This window comes from Schistocerca cancellata, chromosome 7 (genome assembly GCF_023864275.1).
Source record: "Schistocerca cancellata isolate TAMUIC-IGC-003103 chromosome 7, iqSchCanc2.1, whole genome shotgun sequence".
Lineage (NCBI taxonomy): Eukaryota > Metazoa > Arthropoda > Insecta > Orthoptera > Acrididae > Schistocerca > Schistocerca cancellata.
Genome location: NC_064632.1, coordinates 427,481,831 through 427,499,921, shown reverse-complemented (window position 1 = coordinate 427,499,921; position 18,091 = coordinate 427,481,831). Strand labels below are relative to the sequence as shown.

At 42.2% G+C, this 18,091-nt stretch overlaps 1 protein-coding gene across 1 annotated transcript; it reads right to left on the bottom strand.

Annotated features, from left to right (window-relative positions):
• Positions 1-1,274: 1,274 nt before the first annotated feature.
• On the bottom strand, positions 1,275-17,576 carry LOC126092809 (piggyBac transposable element-derived protein 4-like). Its single transcript, XM_049908538.1, has 3 exons — positions 17,462-17,576; positions 16,588-17,358; positions 1,275-1,372 (listed from the first exon to the last, which is right to left on the bottom strand). Exons 1-3 carry the CDS (start codon positions 17,574-17,576, stop codon positions 1,275-1,277), a joined length of 984 nt encoding a protein of 327 aa, XP_049764495.1.
• Between the last annotated feature and the right edge of the window lie 515 nt (positions 17,577-18,091).

The following is an 18,091-nucleotide window of genomic DNA, read 5'->3' as shown; positions in this document are numbered from 1 at the left end:
CCCTACGGTGCGATGGCCGACCAAAACTTCAGGTTAAACGTATACTATGGGACATTGCTACACAACGTAGTTTAGATTTACTTAAGCGGTATTTAGAAGCAGTCAGTTGCATTAAATAATACACAGTTGAAATACGAATTACCAAAGAGGTGTCAACACATAATTCCAGAGGTTACAGGAAACCAAATAACGCCAATAGCCGACCAAATATACAGACGGAATCAACTAAGCCCGGTGGACAGAAATGCCAAATAAGCAAATCATAAGATAATTATAATGCAGGTGGCTACTTCGGAAAATAGCAAATGACAAATAATACGAAATAACTATAATCAGCTGGCCTGCTGTCATGCCAAAATACACTGACGGGAAAAGGATCCCAACACGAAAGAAATGTGCGACATAAACGAAAGTTGGTAGGCACGTTTGTACATCTGAAATGTGCTGTCTAAGTGAGGACGACATCATTATCAATATTTCACTCACAGAGAACATGGTCGTGTAACAGGGCTACGAGAAGGAGGATGTCCCTTCTGCGACACTGCAGAAATACTTCGCAGGAATGTAGCCAATGTACATGACTGCTGGCAGTGGTGGTCACGGTCGCAATATGGCCGGGCTCCAGATGACCACGTAGCACTACATATAGGGAAGACCATTGTGTTCGGCGTATCGTACTGCGTCTGCAGCAGCAGTCTGACCAGCAGTTGTCACCATGGAGACAAAACAAACTGTAACAAATCGGTTACTTCAAGAACAACTCCGAACCAGAAGCTCTGTAGCGTGCGTTCCACTGACCCCAAACCATCGCCGTTTTTTACTGCAGTGGTGTCAAGCGAGAAAGCTGGTTCTTCTTCGGTGGGACTGATCGCCACGTGTTGATCAGCTGGAGGCCAGTTGAGGGCCCGCAGTCAACCTGTCTGTTTGACAGATGCACTGGACCTGTACCTGGAGTTATGGACTAGACTGAGATCTCGTACGAAAGCTCGAGCAGTCTCGTGGTTATCCTCGAGCACCCTGACTGCAAATCTGTACCTCAAACTCGTGGTGTCCTGATGTGCTGCCATTCATTAGGAGCAATACAGAGTTTCTTTCCAGCAGGGAATTAACATACATTGAAGCTGAATGGAAGCTGGAGCTAGGCGCATGTGACATTGTATTTCGAAAACCGTTAGAGGATTTAATATTCCGAGGTCCAGGTGTCAAGAGTGTGCCGAAAATACCAAATATCACCCATTATCTCTCACCACGGAGAATGCAGTGGCCGACTGCCTTCACTTCCCGGCGAGGATGTAGTCAATTTGACCCTGCTGATCTTGTTTTGTTGGCAGTTCTTTGTTGCGCAGCTGCACATTGTCGAAGTTCTCAGTAACTGCAATTATTGAACTCCCCTCGCTAATGCGTGCAAGCACTCAGTCGGCTGCCGTATGTGGAAGGAGGTAAATGAGTGCAAACGGCAATAGTGTATTTTTGACCCTTCCACAACCGCCCAGTAGTATTTCTCTGCAATTTTTAAATTTTTTCATGGATGTTTCGTGTTTTTTGGCGTTTTTAGTCAAAATGAATAACGAAGAAAGGGAGGCTGAGATTATACCTACATGGTTGTGGGAATTATCAGACAGTGAAAACGACTTTACGACTTATGGCAGTGAAAATGAAGACTGTTTAAGTAAGCGCAGTGGCAGTAGTGGTACTGAGCCAGACGCAACTGGAGACAGGGGCGAAGAAGGTAATATACCACTAAATGAGCTACAAAATACTGCCCTCAATACTGCGTTACCAGAATTAATCGAGCGATAGAAAAATCAGGAACGCAGTTCATTTTATTTTGGCAAAGATGGATTCATGTGGTGCGAAAATCCAACTCATCAACAATTTCGGACCTATTCTGAAAATACCATCAGGCGTGAGATTAGTGGCAAGATAAGCAAGGACAGATCTTGAGTACTGGAGTCTGTTTTCGAATGAAAATATACTTAGTATTATCCTTAAATACATAAACTTGCAAATTGCAGAAAGCAAAGCAGCTTGTGAAGCAGATTGTAAATCACTATTTTATGGAGGAAATAGCCAAGAGGGACCTTGAAGGCTTATATAGGCTTGTTGTGCATTGCTGGATTTTACCGATCTGGGATGCAGAACACCGGATTTTTAGCTGACAATGCCATGGCAACGTTTCCGTTTTATTCAAACCTATATTCCTTTTGACGATAAATCCCCACGAGAAGAAAGAAAACAGCTGGAGAACTTAGCGCCAATAAATACCTGAAATATTCTTTGAAAACTGCAAGAAACCTCTGTGCAAGGAGAGTATACGACCATAGATGAAATGCTGCTTGCACGCAGAGGCAGATGCAAATTTTGACAATACATTCCATCAAAACCGGCTAAATATGGCATAAAAATATTTTCCTCGGTCGATGCAGGGAATATCTGTATCTTCAGCCTCAATATATACTAGGAAGCAGCCAGAGGGACCGTTTTCACTGAGTAATATACCATTCGATGTGGTGAATAGCGTGGTGCAAGCCATTTCAGGAAGAAACCGTAATGGGACATTTGATCATTGGTTACTAACTATGAACTAGTGTCACATCTGCTGAAAGAACACAAGCTAACTTCTCTTGCAAGGGGCAAATCCTTCCCCAATTTTGCAGAACTCGTGGTAAAGAAATCTACTCCGACACGACGGAGAACAGCGTAAGTTATAGGTTCAAACAGACTAGCAACATTGTGCAAAATAAAGGCAGAAATCAGTGTGGTACGTGCAGCGAAAATATCCGTTAGGACAGTGCGGCGAAATTTGGGCTGTGTGCAGCAGACGATCGACGCATGTGCGTTTCCCAACAGCACGAAATCGTCTGAAGCTTCTCTTCTGGGCTGTTGACCATTTGGCTGGACCCTGGACGATTGCCAGACCTGGCCTGGTCAGATGAGTGCCGATTTCAGTTGCTAAGAGGCAATAGTAGGGTTCGAGTGTGGCGCAGGCCACAGCAAGCCATGGAACTATGTTGTCAACAAGGCACTATGGAAGCTGGTGGCGGTTCCATGATGGTTGGGCTGTGCTTACATGGAACTGACTGGGTCCTCTGGTCCAACTGAACCGATAAGTGACTGAAAGGGGCTATGTTCGGCACGTCATGTTCCCAAAAACCAATGTGCCATGTCACCGGACCACAATTGTTGGCGATTCATTTGAAGAACATTCTGGACAAATTTTCCGTCACGAATCCCATCGAACGTTTATGTGGCATAATCGCGAGGTCAGTTCGTGCACAAAATTTTGCACCGGTAACACTTTCGCATTTGTGGACGGCTATAGAGGTCCGCATGCCTCACTATTTCAGCATTGGACTTCCAGCGACCTGTTGATTTCATGCCACGTCGTGCGCTGCACCATGTCGGGCAAAAGGAGGTTCGACACGTTATTAGGAGGTGTCCCATGACCGTTGTCACCTCAGTGTATAACCCACAATCTGGTACGCAACCAGTATGGTCACAAGCCCAAGTGAGGAGCTGCAGGCAATTTCGTGCCCTTAGCAAAGGCACCCACTTCGGCCTTCTGCTGATGCTAAAACCTTGTGGGAAATGGCAACCAAATGACTGTTCTCTTTGGTGTGTAGAATGTCTGATTCTCGCGATATACCATCCGACTTTCGGCAAAATTACAAAGAGAGCAAGAGCTGATAAGTGCGAGATTTATCGCACATTCAGCTTAAAAGCTCATGCATCCAAGTTGCTGGCAACAATAATATACAGAAGGATGGAAAATAAAACTGAGGGTGTGTTAGATGACGAACAGCTTAGGTTCAGAAAAGGTAAGGGCACCAGGTAGACAATTCTGACGTTACAATTCAAAACGGAAACCATACTAAAGAAAAATCAACACGTTCGTACGGTTTGCCGACCTGCAAAAAGCGTTCGACAGTGTCAAGATGTCCACGAGAACAGAGGAAAGCTGTAGGAAGTGACAGACAGTATACAGCATGTAAAAGAGCCAAGATGTTACGAATATGGTGGATAACGAAGAACTAAGTGTTTGGCTAAAAATAGTGTAAGAAAGGGATATAGTCTCTCGCCCCTACTTTTCAGTCTGTACATCGAAGAAGCAATGATAGAAATGAAAGAAACGTTCAGGAGTGGAATTAAAATTCAAGGTCAAAGGATATCAATGATACGATTCGCTGATGACATTGCTATCCTTAGTGAAACTGAAGTGTTACATGATCTGCTGAATGGAATGAACAGTCTCATGAGAGAAGAATATAGATTGAGGGTAAATCGAAGAAGGACGAAAGTAATGAGAAGTATCAGAAAAGAAAGGGACATAATGTGGAAGGACTGATGATAAAAAAGTAGATGAAATTAAGGAATTCAACTAAGAAATGACGGATGGAACAAGGAGAACATAAAAAATAGACTAGCGTTGAGAAAAAGCGCATTCCTGGCTAATAGATGTGTACTAGTGTCAAACGTAGGTCTTAATTTCAGGAAGAAATTTCTGAGAACGTACATATAACATGGAACATAGACTGTGAGAAATCTTGAACAGACCAGAATAGAAGCATTTGAGATGTGGTGCTTCAGAGAATGTTGAAAGTTACGTGGATTGATAAGGTAAGGAATAAGCAAGTTCTGCGCAGAATCAGAGAGGAAATGAATACGAGAAACACACTTACAAGAGGAGTGAACAGGATGATTGAACATCTCTTAAGACGTCAGGGAATAATCCGTGGCACTAGAGAGATAGAGAGAGGGAGCTATAGAGGGCAAGAACTGCAGAGGAAGGCAGAGACTGGAATACACCCAGCAAATAAATGAAGAAGTAGGTTGCAAGTGCTCCTCTGAGATGAAAATGTTGGCACAGAAGAGAAAGTCGTGGCGGTCTGCATCAAACCAGACAGAAAAATTAACATTAAAAAAAAAAGTTGAGACTTTCCCGAGCAGACTCTCTTCTTCCTTCAACGACGGAGCTGATTTTTAAAATTCCAACCAGCATTAGCATTCCTTAGGCCAGGCCGTCGCCTGCCTCAAAGATTCGGCCCTACTGACGGCTCACGTGTCTTTAGTAAACCTGGACCTCGATTTCCGACATTACTGCCAGCAAGTCACTACTTATCGCTAGTAAACCAGTGCCAAAAGTGAATAGAGCGACATACTTTACCGCTGCATTCACATCTGCCACTGCTTACGAAATCACTCTTTTGCAGATGTTTTCTCGTATCATAGCAATGGGCTACAGAGACACATGTGGTAGATACATTCGATACTACATTGTCGAGAATGCATAAATATTTTCTATTTAGGAAATGCTGGAACTTGTGTAGTGGGCTGCGGTGAGTGGAGCAACTTAACGCACATCCACAGCATGCAATGGGACTGATCGCCTAGAAAGATGACCTACTTATGTTGCAGAGGGAAGCAAATTAAGCATATGAGTCTCTCCAGATGATGTGAGAGCTGAGGAAGGGGTGACGCCTTTGATCGTCCACCGACGCTGTGAAAGACAGTCTAGCAATTGATAATGGACACAATGAACTCGATATTGTCGAACGCATATTGAAAGTATGTTACAATTGGAGCAAGTTTATTAGTGTGTCATCCAACTGACAGCTTCAGCTAATGGGCTTTGTTATATGTTAGCTCTCTTAAAGACTGAAAATGAATACTTACTTGAAATACATACATACAATACCGAGAGTTACGGAACCTGTATAGTAAATTGGAATAGAGATCAACATAAATATCATTTCAGCCCTTCTTTATTGTACCAAAATATAGCGAGAACTGCAGAGGTGGTGGTCCAGATTGCTGTACACACCGGTACTTCTAATACCCAGGAGCAAGTCCTCTTGCATTGATGCATGCCTGTATTCGTCGTGGCATACTATCCACAAGTTCATCACGGCACTGTTGGTCCAGATTTTCCCTCTCCTCAACGGCGATTCGGCGTAGATATTTCAGAGAGGTTCGTGGGCCACGTCGTCCATAAACAGCACTTTTCAATCCATCCCAGGCATGTTCGATAGACATGCCTGAAGAACATGCTGGCCACAATAGTCGAGCGATGTCGTGATCCTGAAGGAATTCATACACAAGATGTGCACGGTGGGGATGCGAATTGTTGTCCATGAAGACGAATGACTCGCCAGTATGGTTCCATTATCGGACGGAGGATGTCATTCACGTATCGTACAGCAGCCGTTACGGCGCCTTCAAAGACCACCAGCGGCGTACGTCGGCCCCTCATAATGCCAACCCAGAGCAGCAGGGAGCCTCCACCCTCCTGCACACGCTGGAGAGTGTGTCTAAGACGTTCAGCCTGAACTGGTTGCCTCCAAACATGTCTCCCACTATTGGTTGAAGGCATATGCGACACTCATAGGTGAAGAGAACGTGATGCCAATCCTGAGCGGTCTATCCGGCGTGTTGTTGGGCCCATATGTACCGCGCTGCATGGTTTCGTGTTTGTAAAGATGTACCTCGCCATGGACGTCGGGAGTGAAGTTGCGCATCATGCAGCCTATTGCACACAGTTTGAGCAGTAACACGATGTCCTGTGGCTGCACTAAAAGCATTATTCAACATGGTGGCCTTGCTATCAGGTTTCGACAGAGCCATAATCCATAGGTAGCGGTCATCCTCTGCAGTAGTAGCCCTTGGGCGGCCTGAGCGCGGCATGTCATTCACGCTTCCTGCGTTTCTGTATCTCCTCCATATCCGAAGAACACGCTTTGGTTCACTCCGAGACGCTTGGACACTTCCCTTGTCCAGAACCCTTCCCTGCACAAAGTAAGAATGCGGAAGCAATGGAACCGCGGTACTGGCCGTCTAGGCATGGTTGAACTACAGACAACTGGAGCCGTGTACCCTCTTTTTGGTGGAATGACTGGAACTGATCGGCTGTCGGATACCCTCCGTCTAATAGGCACTGCTCATGGATGGTTGTTTACATCTTTAGACGGGTTTAGTGACATCTCGGAACAGTCAAAATGAAGCAGTTTACGGTACGCGATATCAACGTCATTATAATATCTAAGAAGAAATTGAAAGTTTTACGGCCTCTCCGTCATCATACCATGTTTCAGTACAATAAAACTCACAATTTAACCCATTTTCATTGAAAATTCTAATCATATATTATCAGCACCTTTCCGCAGATAAGCGGTGATTATAAACGCGAAATTACAGGGTGGCGCACGAAATGTGATGCCATTTTGTTTTTGAATATAAACTTTATTGTCAATACAATCTGAAAGGAACATATACTACAATGAAAAGCCGTCCATGGAGATTTGTTCTAACTCAGCACATGCTCAATATGTCCACCATTTCGTTTCCAAACTTCCTTCAAACGAAAGCTGAAGTTAAGTGATTACCCTATGGCACATGTCTTCCGTAATTTCACTGCAAGCCTGAAGAATAAATCTTTTGAGCTACATTAAATCACGTGGACGATTCGTGAAAATAATCACATGGATTGAGGTCTGGACTAATGGGGCGCCAATTTTGTCCGTCTTTGAGGCTACCTGGAAACCTGACTGAAATGATCCGCATGTCGAAATGCTCGTGTAGAAACTCCAACACAGTGTTTGCAGTATGTGGTCTTGCTCCATCTTGCATGAACCACTGCGTGTTGAAGGGCAAGGCAGTAGCAAGAAGCTGTGGAATGAAGCTATTGCGAAGCATGCTCAAATAACGTGCGCTGTTCACAGTTTCTTCAAACAAAAAGGGTCCAATAAGTCCGTGACTGGAAACTGCTGCCCACGCTGTAATCCTGGGAGCATATTGTTGTCGTTCATGAAGCACTTGTGGGTTTTCAGTGGCCCAAAAGCGTACATTTTGTTTGTTAACCAAACCGTCTAAATGAATATGCACCTCGTCTGAAAACCAAACGTTGTTGAGAGTTTCTTCCCTATCCTCCGCCCACTGAGCAAACAGTAGTCTCTGCTGCTTTTGTTCTTCAGTGAGCTTCTGTGCACAGGTCATCTTGTATGGGTACATATGCAAGTCACTTTTAAGAAGGCGCTGAACGGAGCGTCTGGAAATTCCTAGTTGCACTGCTGCCTTTCTACACGATTTCCCGGGACTTCTCCGGCGAACAAACAGGCTTAGGCCGAGGTCGCTTCGCTTCCAATACTGTTCCTTCCTGTACAAATTTATCGTACAACCTGTGGATGGTCTTCTTGCAAGGGACCCATCGTATGTTAAACTGTTGTCAAAAACGACTCTGAGTAAAAACAAGGCTTTTCGTTTCATGAAAAAGTAACACAATTTCCGATCTTTGCTGTGTCGTCAGACTTCCATTGTCATCCATTGCTGCTTACTAATCTCCGAGCGGCAGTATCGTGAATTACACGTCATTTCGTAAGTTATTTGTTTTTACAAGCTCTGCTGGTACTGGTGTAGAGATCCCAGCGGGATATCTAATGTGCGTCGTAAATTGTGAAAGAAACAATTGGTAACACATTTCGTGCGCCACCCTGTATTTGGTCTCTTTCAAATTTGACTGTGAATTATTAACACAAGAGTAACGGGGTCATTCTATATTTTAAGTTTTCTCCGTTTCATTGTGTTACTTTTCTGTTAGCGTCAACCTCTATTTTGTGTCTGTATTTGGCATATCCAGCAGTATATTATGTTACACATACATACGAATTATTATTTCTAAAACTGAAGAGAATACGCGGGAACTCCTCTGCCGAAGAAACTGCCACTGTTGAATCAGATGTTTGGATTGCGTTGCTATTGACTGTCAGTAGCAGCGAGCGATAAACTCAATTTTGAGAACTTCAGAGCTTGTATCTTGCTAGAGGGTTCACACTCTTCAGTTTATTCGGCGATGTCACAGCAGCGATCTTTTGTATTTTGATGTGACTTTGGAAGCCAGTACACCAATTTGATACTCAACTGTCTTGTGGTTAATGGGAGACCGTTACTATGAACATATTATACCTCTTCGGATCAAAGTAACTGCTCATATTTTGTGAAAGTGGCATATGTTTCGTGTTATTTAACTTAGAGAGTGCATTTCAGGGGCGAATTACAAGTATTTTGGGGTTTAGTTTTAGGCAGTCGAAGGTTTCATAAATCACAGGGCTACGTATATATATATATATATATATATATATATATATATATATATATATATATATATATATAATTTTAAAGATGGATCTGACTTTCTACAGTAATTAATTTCGTGTGGTATAACTTTATGAAAAAGGGAAGATTCCGAATATATGTAAGCGTAGACAGTTAGCAATGTTATAAGAATGTTCAGTTCTAAAAACCTACAAATTTTGAATGAATCGGCCGTCAACTTACCGTTAGGAGCTTCCGAGCATTCAGCTTTAGATTTCAGTTAGCAACAAATAATGCTTTGCGTCTCTAGTAGCCGGCCGATGTGGCCGTGCGGTTCTAGGCGCTTCAGTCTGGAACCGCGTGACCGCTAAAGTCGCAGGTTCGAATCCTGCCTCGGGCATGGACGTGTGTGATGTCCTTAGGTTACTTAGGTTTAAGTAGTTCTAAGTTCTAGGGGACTGATGACCACAGATATTAAGTCCCATAGTGCTCAGAGCCATTTGAACCCATTCGTCTCTAGTAGATGGCTCGTCCTACAAATTGCGAAGACTCCTTATGCCACTTATTGTTTTGATGTACGCAATGCTGCAGACTTTCATTTAACAGCGTTTGTATGGAAACTGTATTATAATTGAAACTTCCGGGCAGATTAGAACTGTGTGTCCAACCGAGACTCGAACTCGGGACCTTTGCCTTTCGCGGGCAAGTGCTCTACCATCTGAGCTACCGAAGCACGACTCACGCACGGTACTCACAGCTTTACTTCTGCCAGGAAGTTTCATATCAGCGCACACTCCGCTGCAGAGTGAAAATCTCATTCTGGAAACATCCCCCAGGCTGTGGCTAAGCCATGTCTCCGCAGTATCCTTTCTTTCAGGACTGCTAGTTCTGCAAGTTTCGCCGAAGAGCTTCTGTAAAGTTTGGAAGGTAGTAGACGAGATACTGCCAGAAGTAAAGCTGTGAGTACCGGCCGTGAGTCGTGCTTCGGTAGCTCAGATGGTAGAGCACTTGCCAGCGAAAGGCAAAGGTCCCGAGTTCGAGTCTCGGTCGGACACACAGTTTTAATCTGCCAGGAAGTTTCACATCAGCGCACACTCCGCTGCAGAGTGAAAATCTCATTCTGTATTATAATTGTATAGTATGATACCGTTACAATGTTGAAAACTTTCAGGAATGCTATAGATGATACCGTAACGACGTTGAAAACTATCGGGGATGCTGGAGATGAGCAAGTATATCAATTTGAGTTAAGGTACCGTGGTCCAGAAAAGATCTAGACAAAAGCTGCAAGCCAAAATCTTTCTGAAACTTCTGACAGTGTATCTCTCCTGCTGCACGTTCCTTGTTTTCCATGTTTCTGAAGAAGCTAGTGTGGACCAAAACAAGACAAAATTACCTGGTAAACATGACCTCTAAAATAAATACCTTAAGAGATATGAGCACGTCTTCGGTAGAAGATGTAAGACTGCTGATAGCTCTTATGGTATGAACTTTAGAGCCCATCTTTCTGGACTTTGTTGTCTTATTTTGGTCCGTACTACCTTCTCTCAACATATGGAAAGCAAAGACTTTCAGTAAAAGTGGTCCACTGTCAGATATCACAACTGTTTTCGGCCATACTTTTCCACTCGGTCTTTTCCGAGCCATTATCCTTGAATGGTCGTAACTATATCACAGAACCAACATGCGCATCTCCTTCTAAATTCAGAATGTCTAGTGCTTAATTTAAAATTAAACTCCTGATAGTTGAGGTAAAATTGGCCCTTTTGCTTCATTTGTCAGGAAAACATCCAGAAAATAATTTCGAGTGGCAGAGATTCTCAGAAAAATTTAATGTGATTCGTCTGATCTTCACCATTACAACACTTTAGACTGGGTAACTTTTAATTTCATGCTGACTGTGGTTTTCGCATATTTAAAGTGTTATTGATTATTAACTTTTGAATACCATTAAACTGCTATAGCGTCATTATACTGTTTTCGTATCGTCAGGTAAAGAAAAGAATCTTTTCTTGCGTTTTCTTGATTTTGTAGCAACATTCAAGACAATAAGATTATTTTTTATGAATTTTCTGTTTATGTGCTACAATTTTGGATGTTGGTGGTCCACGAAGACCACCTAAATTTTGCGTAACGAAACATTCATTTTGTCAGAATGCCGTTCTGATTGTGTTGCCAGTTTTACGAGTATTTTGCGTACTTACTCGATACAAACAGAAACGCTACGGAAATATACCAAAACGTCTTTATATTTCGTCACATGTTTCTTTTATGGCATCCTCCGTCCGCTTAATATTAATGGATAATTACTGAAGTGGTCAAGAATCAGGTCAAATCTTAGCACCGTGTGGTCTGTTATTTGATCACCTTTGCGATAAAAATGTAAAGTAATATAAGGAACAGAATTTTATTACCGTCTGCGAGATTCCTATTACTCGCTTCATGTTTTGTGGAGTTATCGGGAAATTAAACATGTAGGTAATCGGGAGGAGAATAATCTACGCGGAGGCGTCCAGGACGTCCACCTTTAAAAGTTAATGAGCTTCTTTTTTCTTGACATCTTTTATGGAGCGGACTTCTAAACCAGTTCCTTTCATCTGGGCTCTCTGCGCTCGCCCTCAACCACGACATAAAATTTCAGTCCCACAGTGGGCCTACCTCGTTACCTGCCGGTCTGCTAAAAGCCTCTCGTGTTAAGCGCCCAGTTTTGTCACCCGTCGGGTGGGAGAGCTGGTGCCGAGTTTACGATCGATCCGCTGTTTTAACCTAGATTGTAATTATCTTAACTAATAAAGTACGCATGGTTTCTCGTCAGTCTTGTCGACGATGTTAATAGTGCAGTCAATGGAATACTGGTCAAGCAATGAATCGTGTGAGTAGAGACTGACTGTGCACACAATGAAGGATTGAAAATCGAGGTACAAGGCCGGCACATGAACACAGTATCTAATCAAATATTTATTAAAAACGACGCAAATTGCTGTTACATCTAATCAGTGTCCGATTTAGATTCAAAAGTTGTCTCAAGTTACCAGAGGTGATGGTAAGTACCTTCTAAATTAGCTTTGCTGGATAGTAGTCCGAAATCCATTATTCGGTATAAGGCACTGCAGTCGCGGACTGTGCAGCTGGTCCCGGCGGAGGTTCGAGTCTGTAACGCCGGAAATGCATATCCTCCTATTTCCATCTATTGCACTGCAAATTTTTTTCCTTATTTTGTCACCTGAAGATATGACATTTCTGTCTCTTTATATATTGTAATTGTTTTACTCTTTGTATATATATATATATATATATATATATATATATATATATATATATATATATATATATATATGTTGGCTTGTTGCTAGGTCGTGTGGAGAACCAAAGTGTTTAGGATCTTTGGTAGTGTTAACTCTGTCGCCTGGAACGCGGGCAGAGGGAGAGTCTGGCTGGGGTGGTGCAGTGGAGCAGGTGTGTCGTGAAGCTCCCGCGACTTGCCGCGCTTTCTGGGTTTGGCAGCATGTAATTGCGCTCGACTTGCGATGATAGTTTCTGACATGGTGTCGCGGACGGGAAGCATTAGCTGGCGCACATCAAAAGCCCGTTTCGTCTGGTAACCATGTCGAGAAGAAGGTGCGCCAACATCCAGCTTCTGCAACAGCGCCGGCCGACAATGAGTGACTGTCGCCACTTCCTCGATCGACGGTTTCAAACCTTCAATCAACCAACAAGGAAGACTGGAAGCACGTAAAGTTTTAGAACTGTATGGCAGGCCTCAGCTTTTCAAACTTTTAAAATTGTTGCATCACAAAATTACAGCAACTTAGCATGAACGTTTGTTGCTCATTGTCCCAATTGCATTACCAAGCAGGGACCCTTCCTTTTCCGGAATGAACCCGAGTGTCGTTGAAATTCAAACACCAGCATCATTCGATTTCACTGCTTTAATTACAAAGTTCAGTTAAGGTATTCATAGCTGGCTACAATATTTAGATTACACAAACACAAATTAAGAGTGCGAGTTTTGTTACCGTATTTTAGCTTACTGTGACTGCAGCTCAGCTTGGTACGTACTAAATTTTACTATGGTTAATTGTTCAGAATCATTTGATTCAAGTTCAAAGTTAAATCTCTTATTTCTAAATTGCGTAGATTCAAGAGGCTTTTGAAATGATTGTTGAGGTAGGCCAAGACTAACCGTATTTTACTGAATTTCGATGTGCTTCAGAAAGAAAGCTCACTGTTAACTTCAGTCACTAAATTAACTTTCGATTCTCCGGCTTTATTAATTCTTTTGCTAAATTAAGTCAGAGTGTAGCGAAATTTATTACTTCTGACAAACTTTCAGTTTTCACACTACACGTGTCAACCTTCAGTTGCCACGCTTGTAGTGCTAATTATATGTATAATAACCTTTCTTTTTCAGTTACTATAGTAATTGTCCTTAGGACTGGCGACTGTAATTTTCCCCAAATCTGAAATATCTAATTACCGCTAGTTAATTGTTAACGTAACGGCCGCACATTTACTTTCTTTATTAACTTAACCCCTTTTCAAAATTAATTTCCACCAGTTTCATTTGCACTTTTCCTTTCGTTTAGATGTAACCCTTTCCTCCCTCTTTACCGACAGATTAACTTTGGTGACGATTGCTTTTCCCAAATTTCCATTAGGTACACGCGGTTTAATTTTTCACTGTCATTAAGGTCGATAAGTGAGGGAGAGGTTACAAGAGGTCCCTCGAGCATGGGTGTGCGTGTTTGTCCTTAGGGTAATTTAGGTCAAGTAGTGTGTAAGTTTAGGGACTGATGACCTTAGCAGTTAAGTCCCATAAGATTTCACACACATTTGAACATTTTTTTTGAACAAATCCAGTATGAGTTTGATTTATAGCGGAAAACGGTTGCAACTATTACAGTTTCAATACATATTTATGCATAATAAATACGGTCTCTCAGATATATTAACTGATTACACAGTAAGCACCAAATATTGTACTTAGGATCAGGCTTGTCTTAAATGGACTGTTGTAGTAACAAATGGTAACGTTTGACCGTAATTTTGCCCTACCCGAAGCTCATCAACGCATTTCGAGGGACTATGCCCTCACCATCAGGTTGCAAATCTTAGCTCATCTCGCTGAAATGTCATAGGACCGTTGCTATTCACAATATACATAAATGACCTGGTGGATGACATCGGAAGTTCACTGAGGCTTTTTGCAGATGATGCTGTGGTGTATCGAGAGGTTGTAACAATGGAAAATTGTACTGAAATGCCGGAGGATCTGCAGCGAATTGACGCATGGTGCAGGGAATGGCAATTGAATCCCAATGTAGACACGTGTAATGTGCTGCGAATACACAGAAAGATAGATCCTTTATCATTTAGCTACAAAATAGCAGGTCAGCAACTGGAAGCAGTTAATACCATAAATTATCTGGGAGTACGCATTAGGAGTGATTTAAAATGGAATGATGATATAATGTTGATCGTCGCTAAAGCAGATGCCAGACTGAGATTCATTGGAAGAATCCTAAGGAAATGCAATCCGAAAACAAAGGAAGTAGGTTACAGTACGCTTGTTCGCCCACTGCTTGAATACTGCTCAGCAGTGTGGGATCCGTACCAGATAGGGTTGATAGAAGATATAGAGAAGATCCAACGGAGAGCAGCGCGCTTCGTTACAGAATCATTTAGTAATCGCGAAAGCGTTACAGAAATGATAGATAATCTCCAGTGGAAGACTCTGCAGGAGAGACGCTCAGTAGCTCGGTACGGGCTTTTCTCAAAGTTTCGAGAACATACCTTCACCGAAGAGTCAAGCAGTATATTGCTCCCTCCTACGTATATCTCGCGAAGAGACCATGAGGATAAAATCAGAGAGATTAGAGCCCACACAGAGGCATACCGACAATCCTTGTTTCCACGAACAATACGAGACTGGAATAGAAGGGAGAACCGATAGAGGTACTCAAGGTACCCTCCGCCACACACCGCCAGGTGGCTTGCGGAGTATGGATATAGATGTAGATGTAGAATGCTAGAAAATTTACCAATGTAATTGTGGCATTCATAAAAAAAATTAAATAAAAACACGTTGGACTACGAAAGCCTGTCTTACATTAAAAATCGATGACGTGTCACTGGCCGTCCCGTTTCACACTGCACCAGACCATATCCTACTGATCGGCTGTCGGCTAGAAGAGACTCAAGTTGGCGCTTGAAATCAGTCTATACAAAAACGAACAACTGCTACAACATTTTATTGTGCCTTGAACCACTCCTCTTCTTTGCAACAATAAGGACTACATAAGCACTGACAATATATTTGGTTGCCTTTAACACTCTCTGTACCAGGCCTATTTTATGCACCCGTCCCTAGAAACCGGGCAATTTTACCAATATTAAAAAAATTACTGCATCAAATCTACTGTTTGGATTGTGGCAAATTTGGTACCATCTTGAAGCTGCACATTTCTACTTTAATTCTGAGTGAAAGAAACTACTTTACAATGCACAGCTTTAAGGTACAGTTATAGAAATCACTTAGATGTTTTAAGAATTTAGAAAAAGTCATACGAATAAGGGAATACAATTGTGATTTATTTTTAACCAAAATTGTGGCACTACATTACATGTTTCTGATAGTATACAGTATTACATATAAATTTCACACAGAATCATATTGTTTTTTAGTGTGGAAAATTTTAAAGCAAGGTTCCAGGCAGAGTGCAACGCCACACTGTTCACATTCGTATCGTGTCTCTTTGCGAGAAGCCTTGCCACTCTGTTTCTTGCTCCTGGAACTGCACACGTGACACACACGAGCAGCATACTTCTTAGTAGTTGCAGGTATGTGCTGCAAAAAATGTCTCTTTGTTAGCCGACCTACAGTTCCTTCATTTCTTGGAATGAATTCAAGTGTGTCGTCTTCAACAAGCTGAACTGCAAGCACTGTTATAAAGTCTGTTATTGTAATTTTCTTCCTGTGCACTGCATTGTACAGCCAAAATGCATTTGATACTCCCATAAGCAGCAAATGGAAATATAATTTTCGCCACCATTTCACAGTTCTGTGCTGGAACGGATTGTACTGCAGGCGTTGGTCTCCAATATCCACTCCAATTTTATTGAGGTTGTAATCAAGTACCTGAAGTGGTTTCAATACTACAGACCCATTTCTCTTAGTATGCGTACCAAATGTTGCTTGATGCCTTGTAGACAATGTATACACATCTCTCTTATCTTTCCACTTCATTGCCAATACATTATCTTTACGCCGAAAAGACATTTCGCCCTTTTTCAGCTTAGCAGATACTAAATCTTTAGGCAATCCTTTCCTGGATTTGTTCACAGTACCAACAGCTCCAGTGCCTTTCTCTGCCAGTTGCTGAAATAGCTCTGGACTGGAATAAAATCGATCTAAATACACAGTGTGGCCTTTGTTCAGCAAGCTGCTGTCAGACAACAATCGCAAAATAACCGCAGACGAAGAATTGTCAACAATATGCTTACCAGCATAAACTTCAAAATTTACAACATAGCCACTACTGGCTTCAGCAACAGCATATACTTTCAGTCCATACTTATGAGGCTTATTTTGCATGTAAACACGGAAACTCACACGACCTCGAAATGGGCAAATTCCTTCATCAATTGTCACTTTTTCTGAGGGACGATATGCCTGGATACATCGCTCCTTCAAATTATTATAATATGGCAAAACTTTGTAAAGTGGATGAAATCCATCTTCGCCTGGTTTTTTCTGATTTGAATTGTCAACAAGATGCAAGCATGACAGTATCTGAGTGAAACGCAAACGGCTCATGACATGGGGACAAAAGTTACAACTAAGAACAGGATTAGTGCTCCAATGGTCCGCAATTTTGGGCTTTTTCGAAACACACATGTGGAAAATAATACCCAAGAAACGCCTCATCTCACTTATAGTCACTGGCTTCCACGAACTCAAAACTGAATGGGGCTTCAGATTATTTCCTCTTCTTTTCTTCTGTATTGTCTGTGATGCATACAAATTTGTCTGTCTCTTGAGTTCATTTACGTCACTGTCAGTAAGGAACACTTTACTGCAATCCAGTACAGAACTCGACTCATCAATATCCACTAGTATCTGCCTGGGTGTCGTGTTGACAGGCAGAGGTCGGTAGGTGTCAACTGCAGTCCACTCACTGTCTTTCGGATACGGCACAGCTGCTGGATTTGAAGCAACACCTTCAACATCATTCTCGTCTTCATCTGAAGACAAACTGTCATCAATCTCGTCTTCTAAAAAGAATATCACATTATGTGTAACTACATACATCGTTTACACATGTTCAACAGATATGTGCGTACTGCACAATTACGTGGAAAATTCGGAAATACGTACCTTCAAACACACCATTGCATTCAGAATCGTCTGAATCACTCTCTACATTATCCAGAGTGTCGCTATGATTGATCAAATCCGCAATTTCTGCGTCTGATAAACCGCGCCGAAACATGATGACAAACAACTGAATGATATACAGACTGAGAACGCAAAGATAAGTTTTAACATGAATTACAGCGCTGCCGTGACATCTATGGACGCATTTTGTTAATAAACATCTGAAAAACGTATAGCGCTGGCCAAACCCGTAGAAATAACGTTGCAGTGTTTTGAATGAAATTAAATGTAGCGGCCCGTAAATTTTACGGGCTTGGTGATTTTCGCGCGATCCCAGGCCCGTAAATTTTACGGGCTTGGCGCTTAGAGTGTTAATTCTCCAAATTCACATACTATCCCAATTTCTTGGCGTTGTCTCTAGATTGGTCGAAGACCGTTCGTAACATGGTCGCTGATTACCATGTTGTCCAGTTCAAGTTGTGTGCGGCTGCTAAGTGTTCTGATGGCCTTAGCCGTGCTTGTAAATGATTTATTTTGGCTCGACAAAGCTCTTATCGGGCATTTTTAACTACGTTTAGTGTAGATGTTGACTGTTAAAAGCTGTTGCAATATTTCAACCCAGTTCTTCGT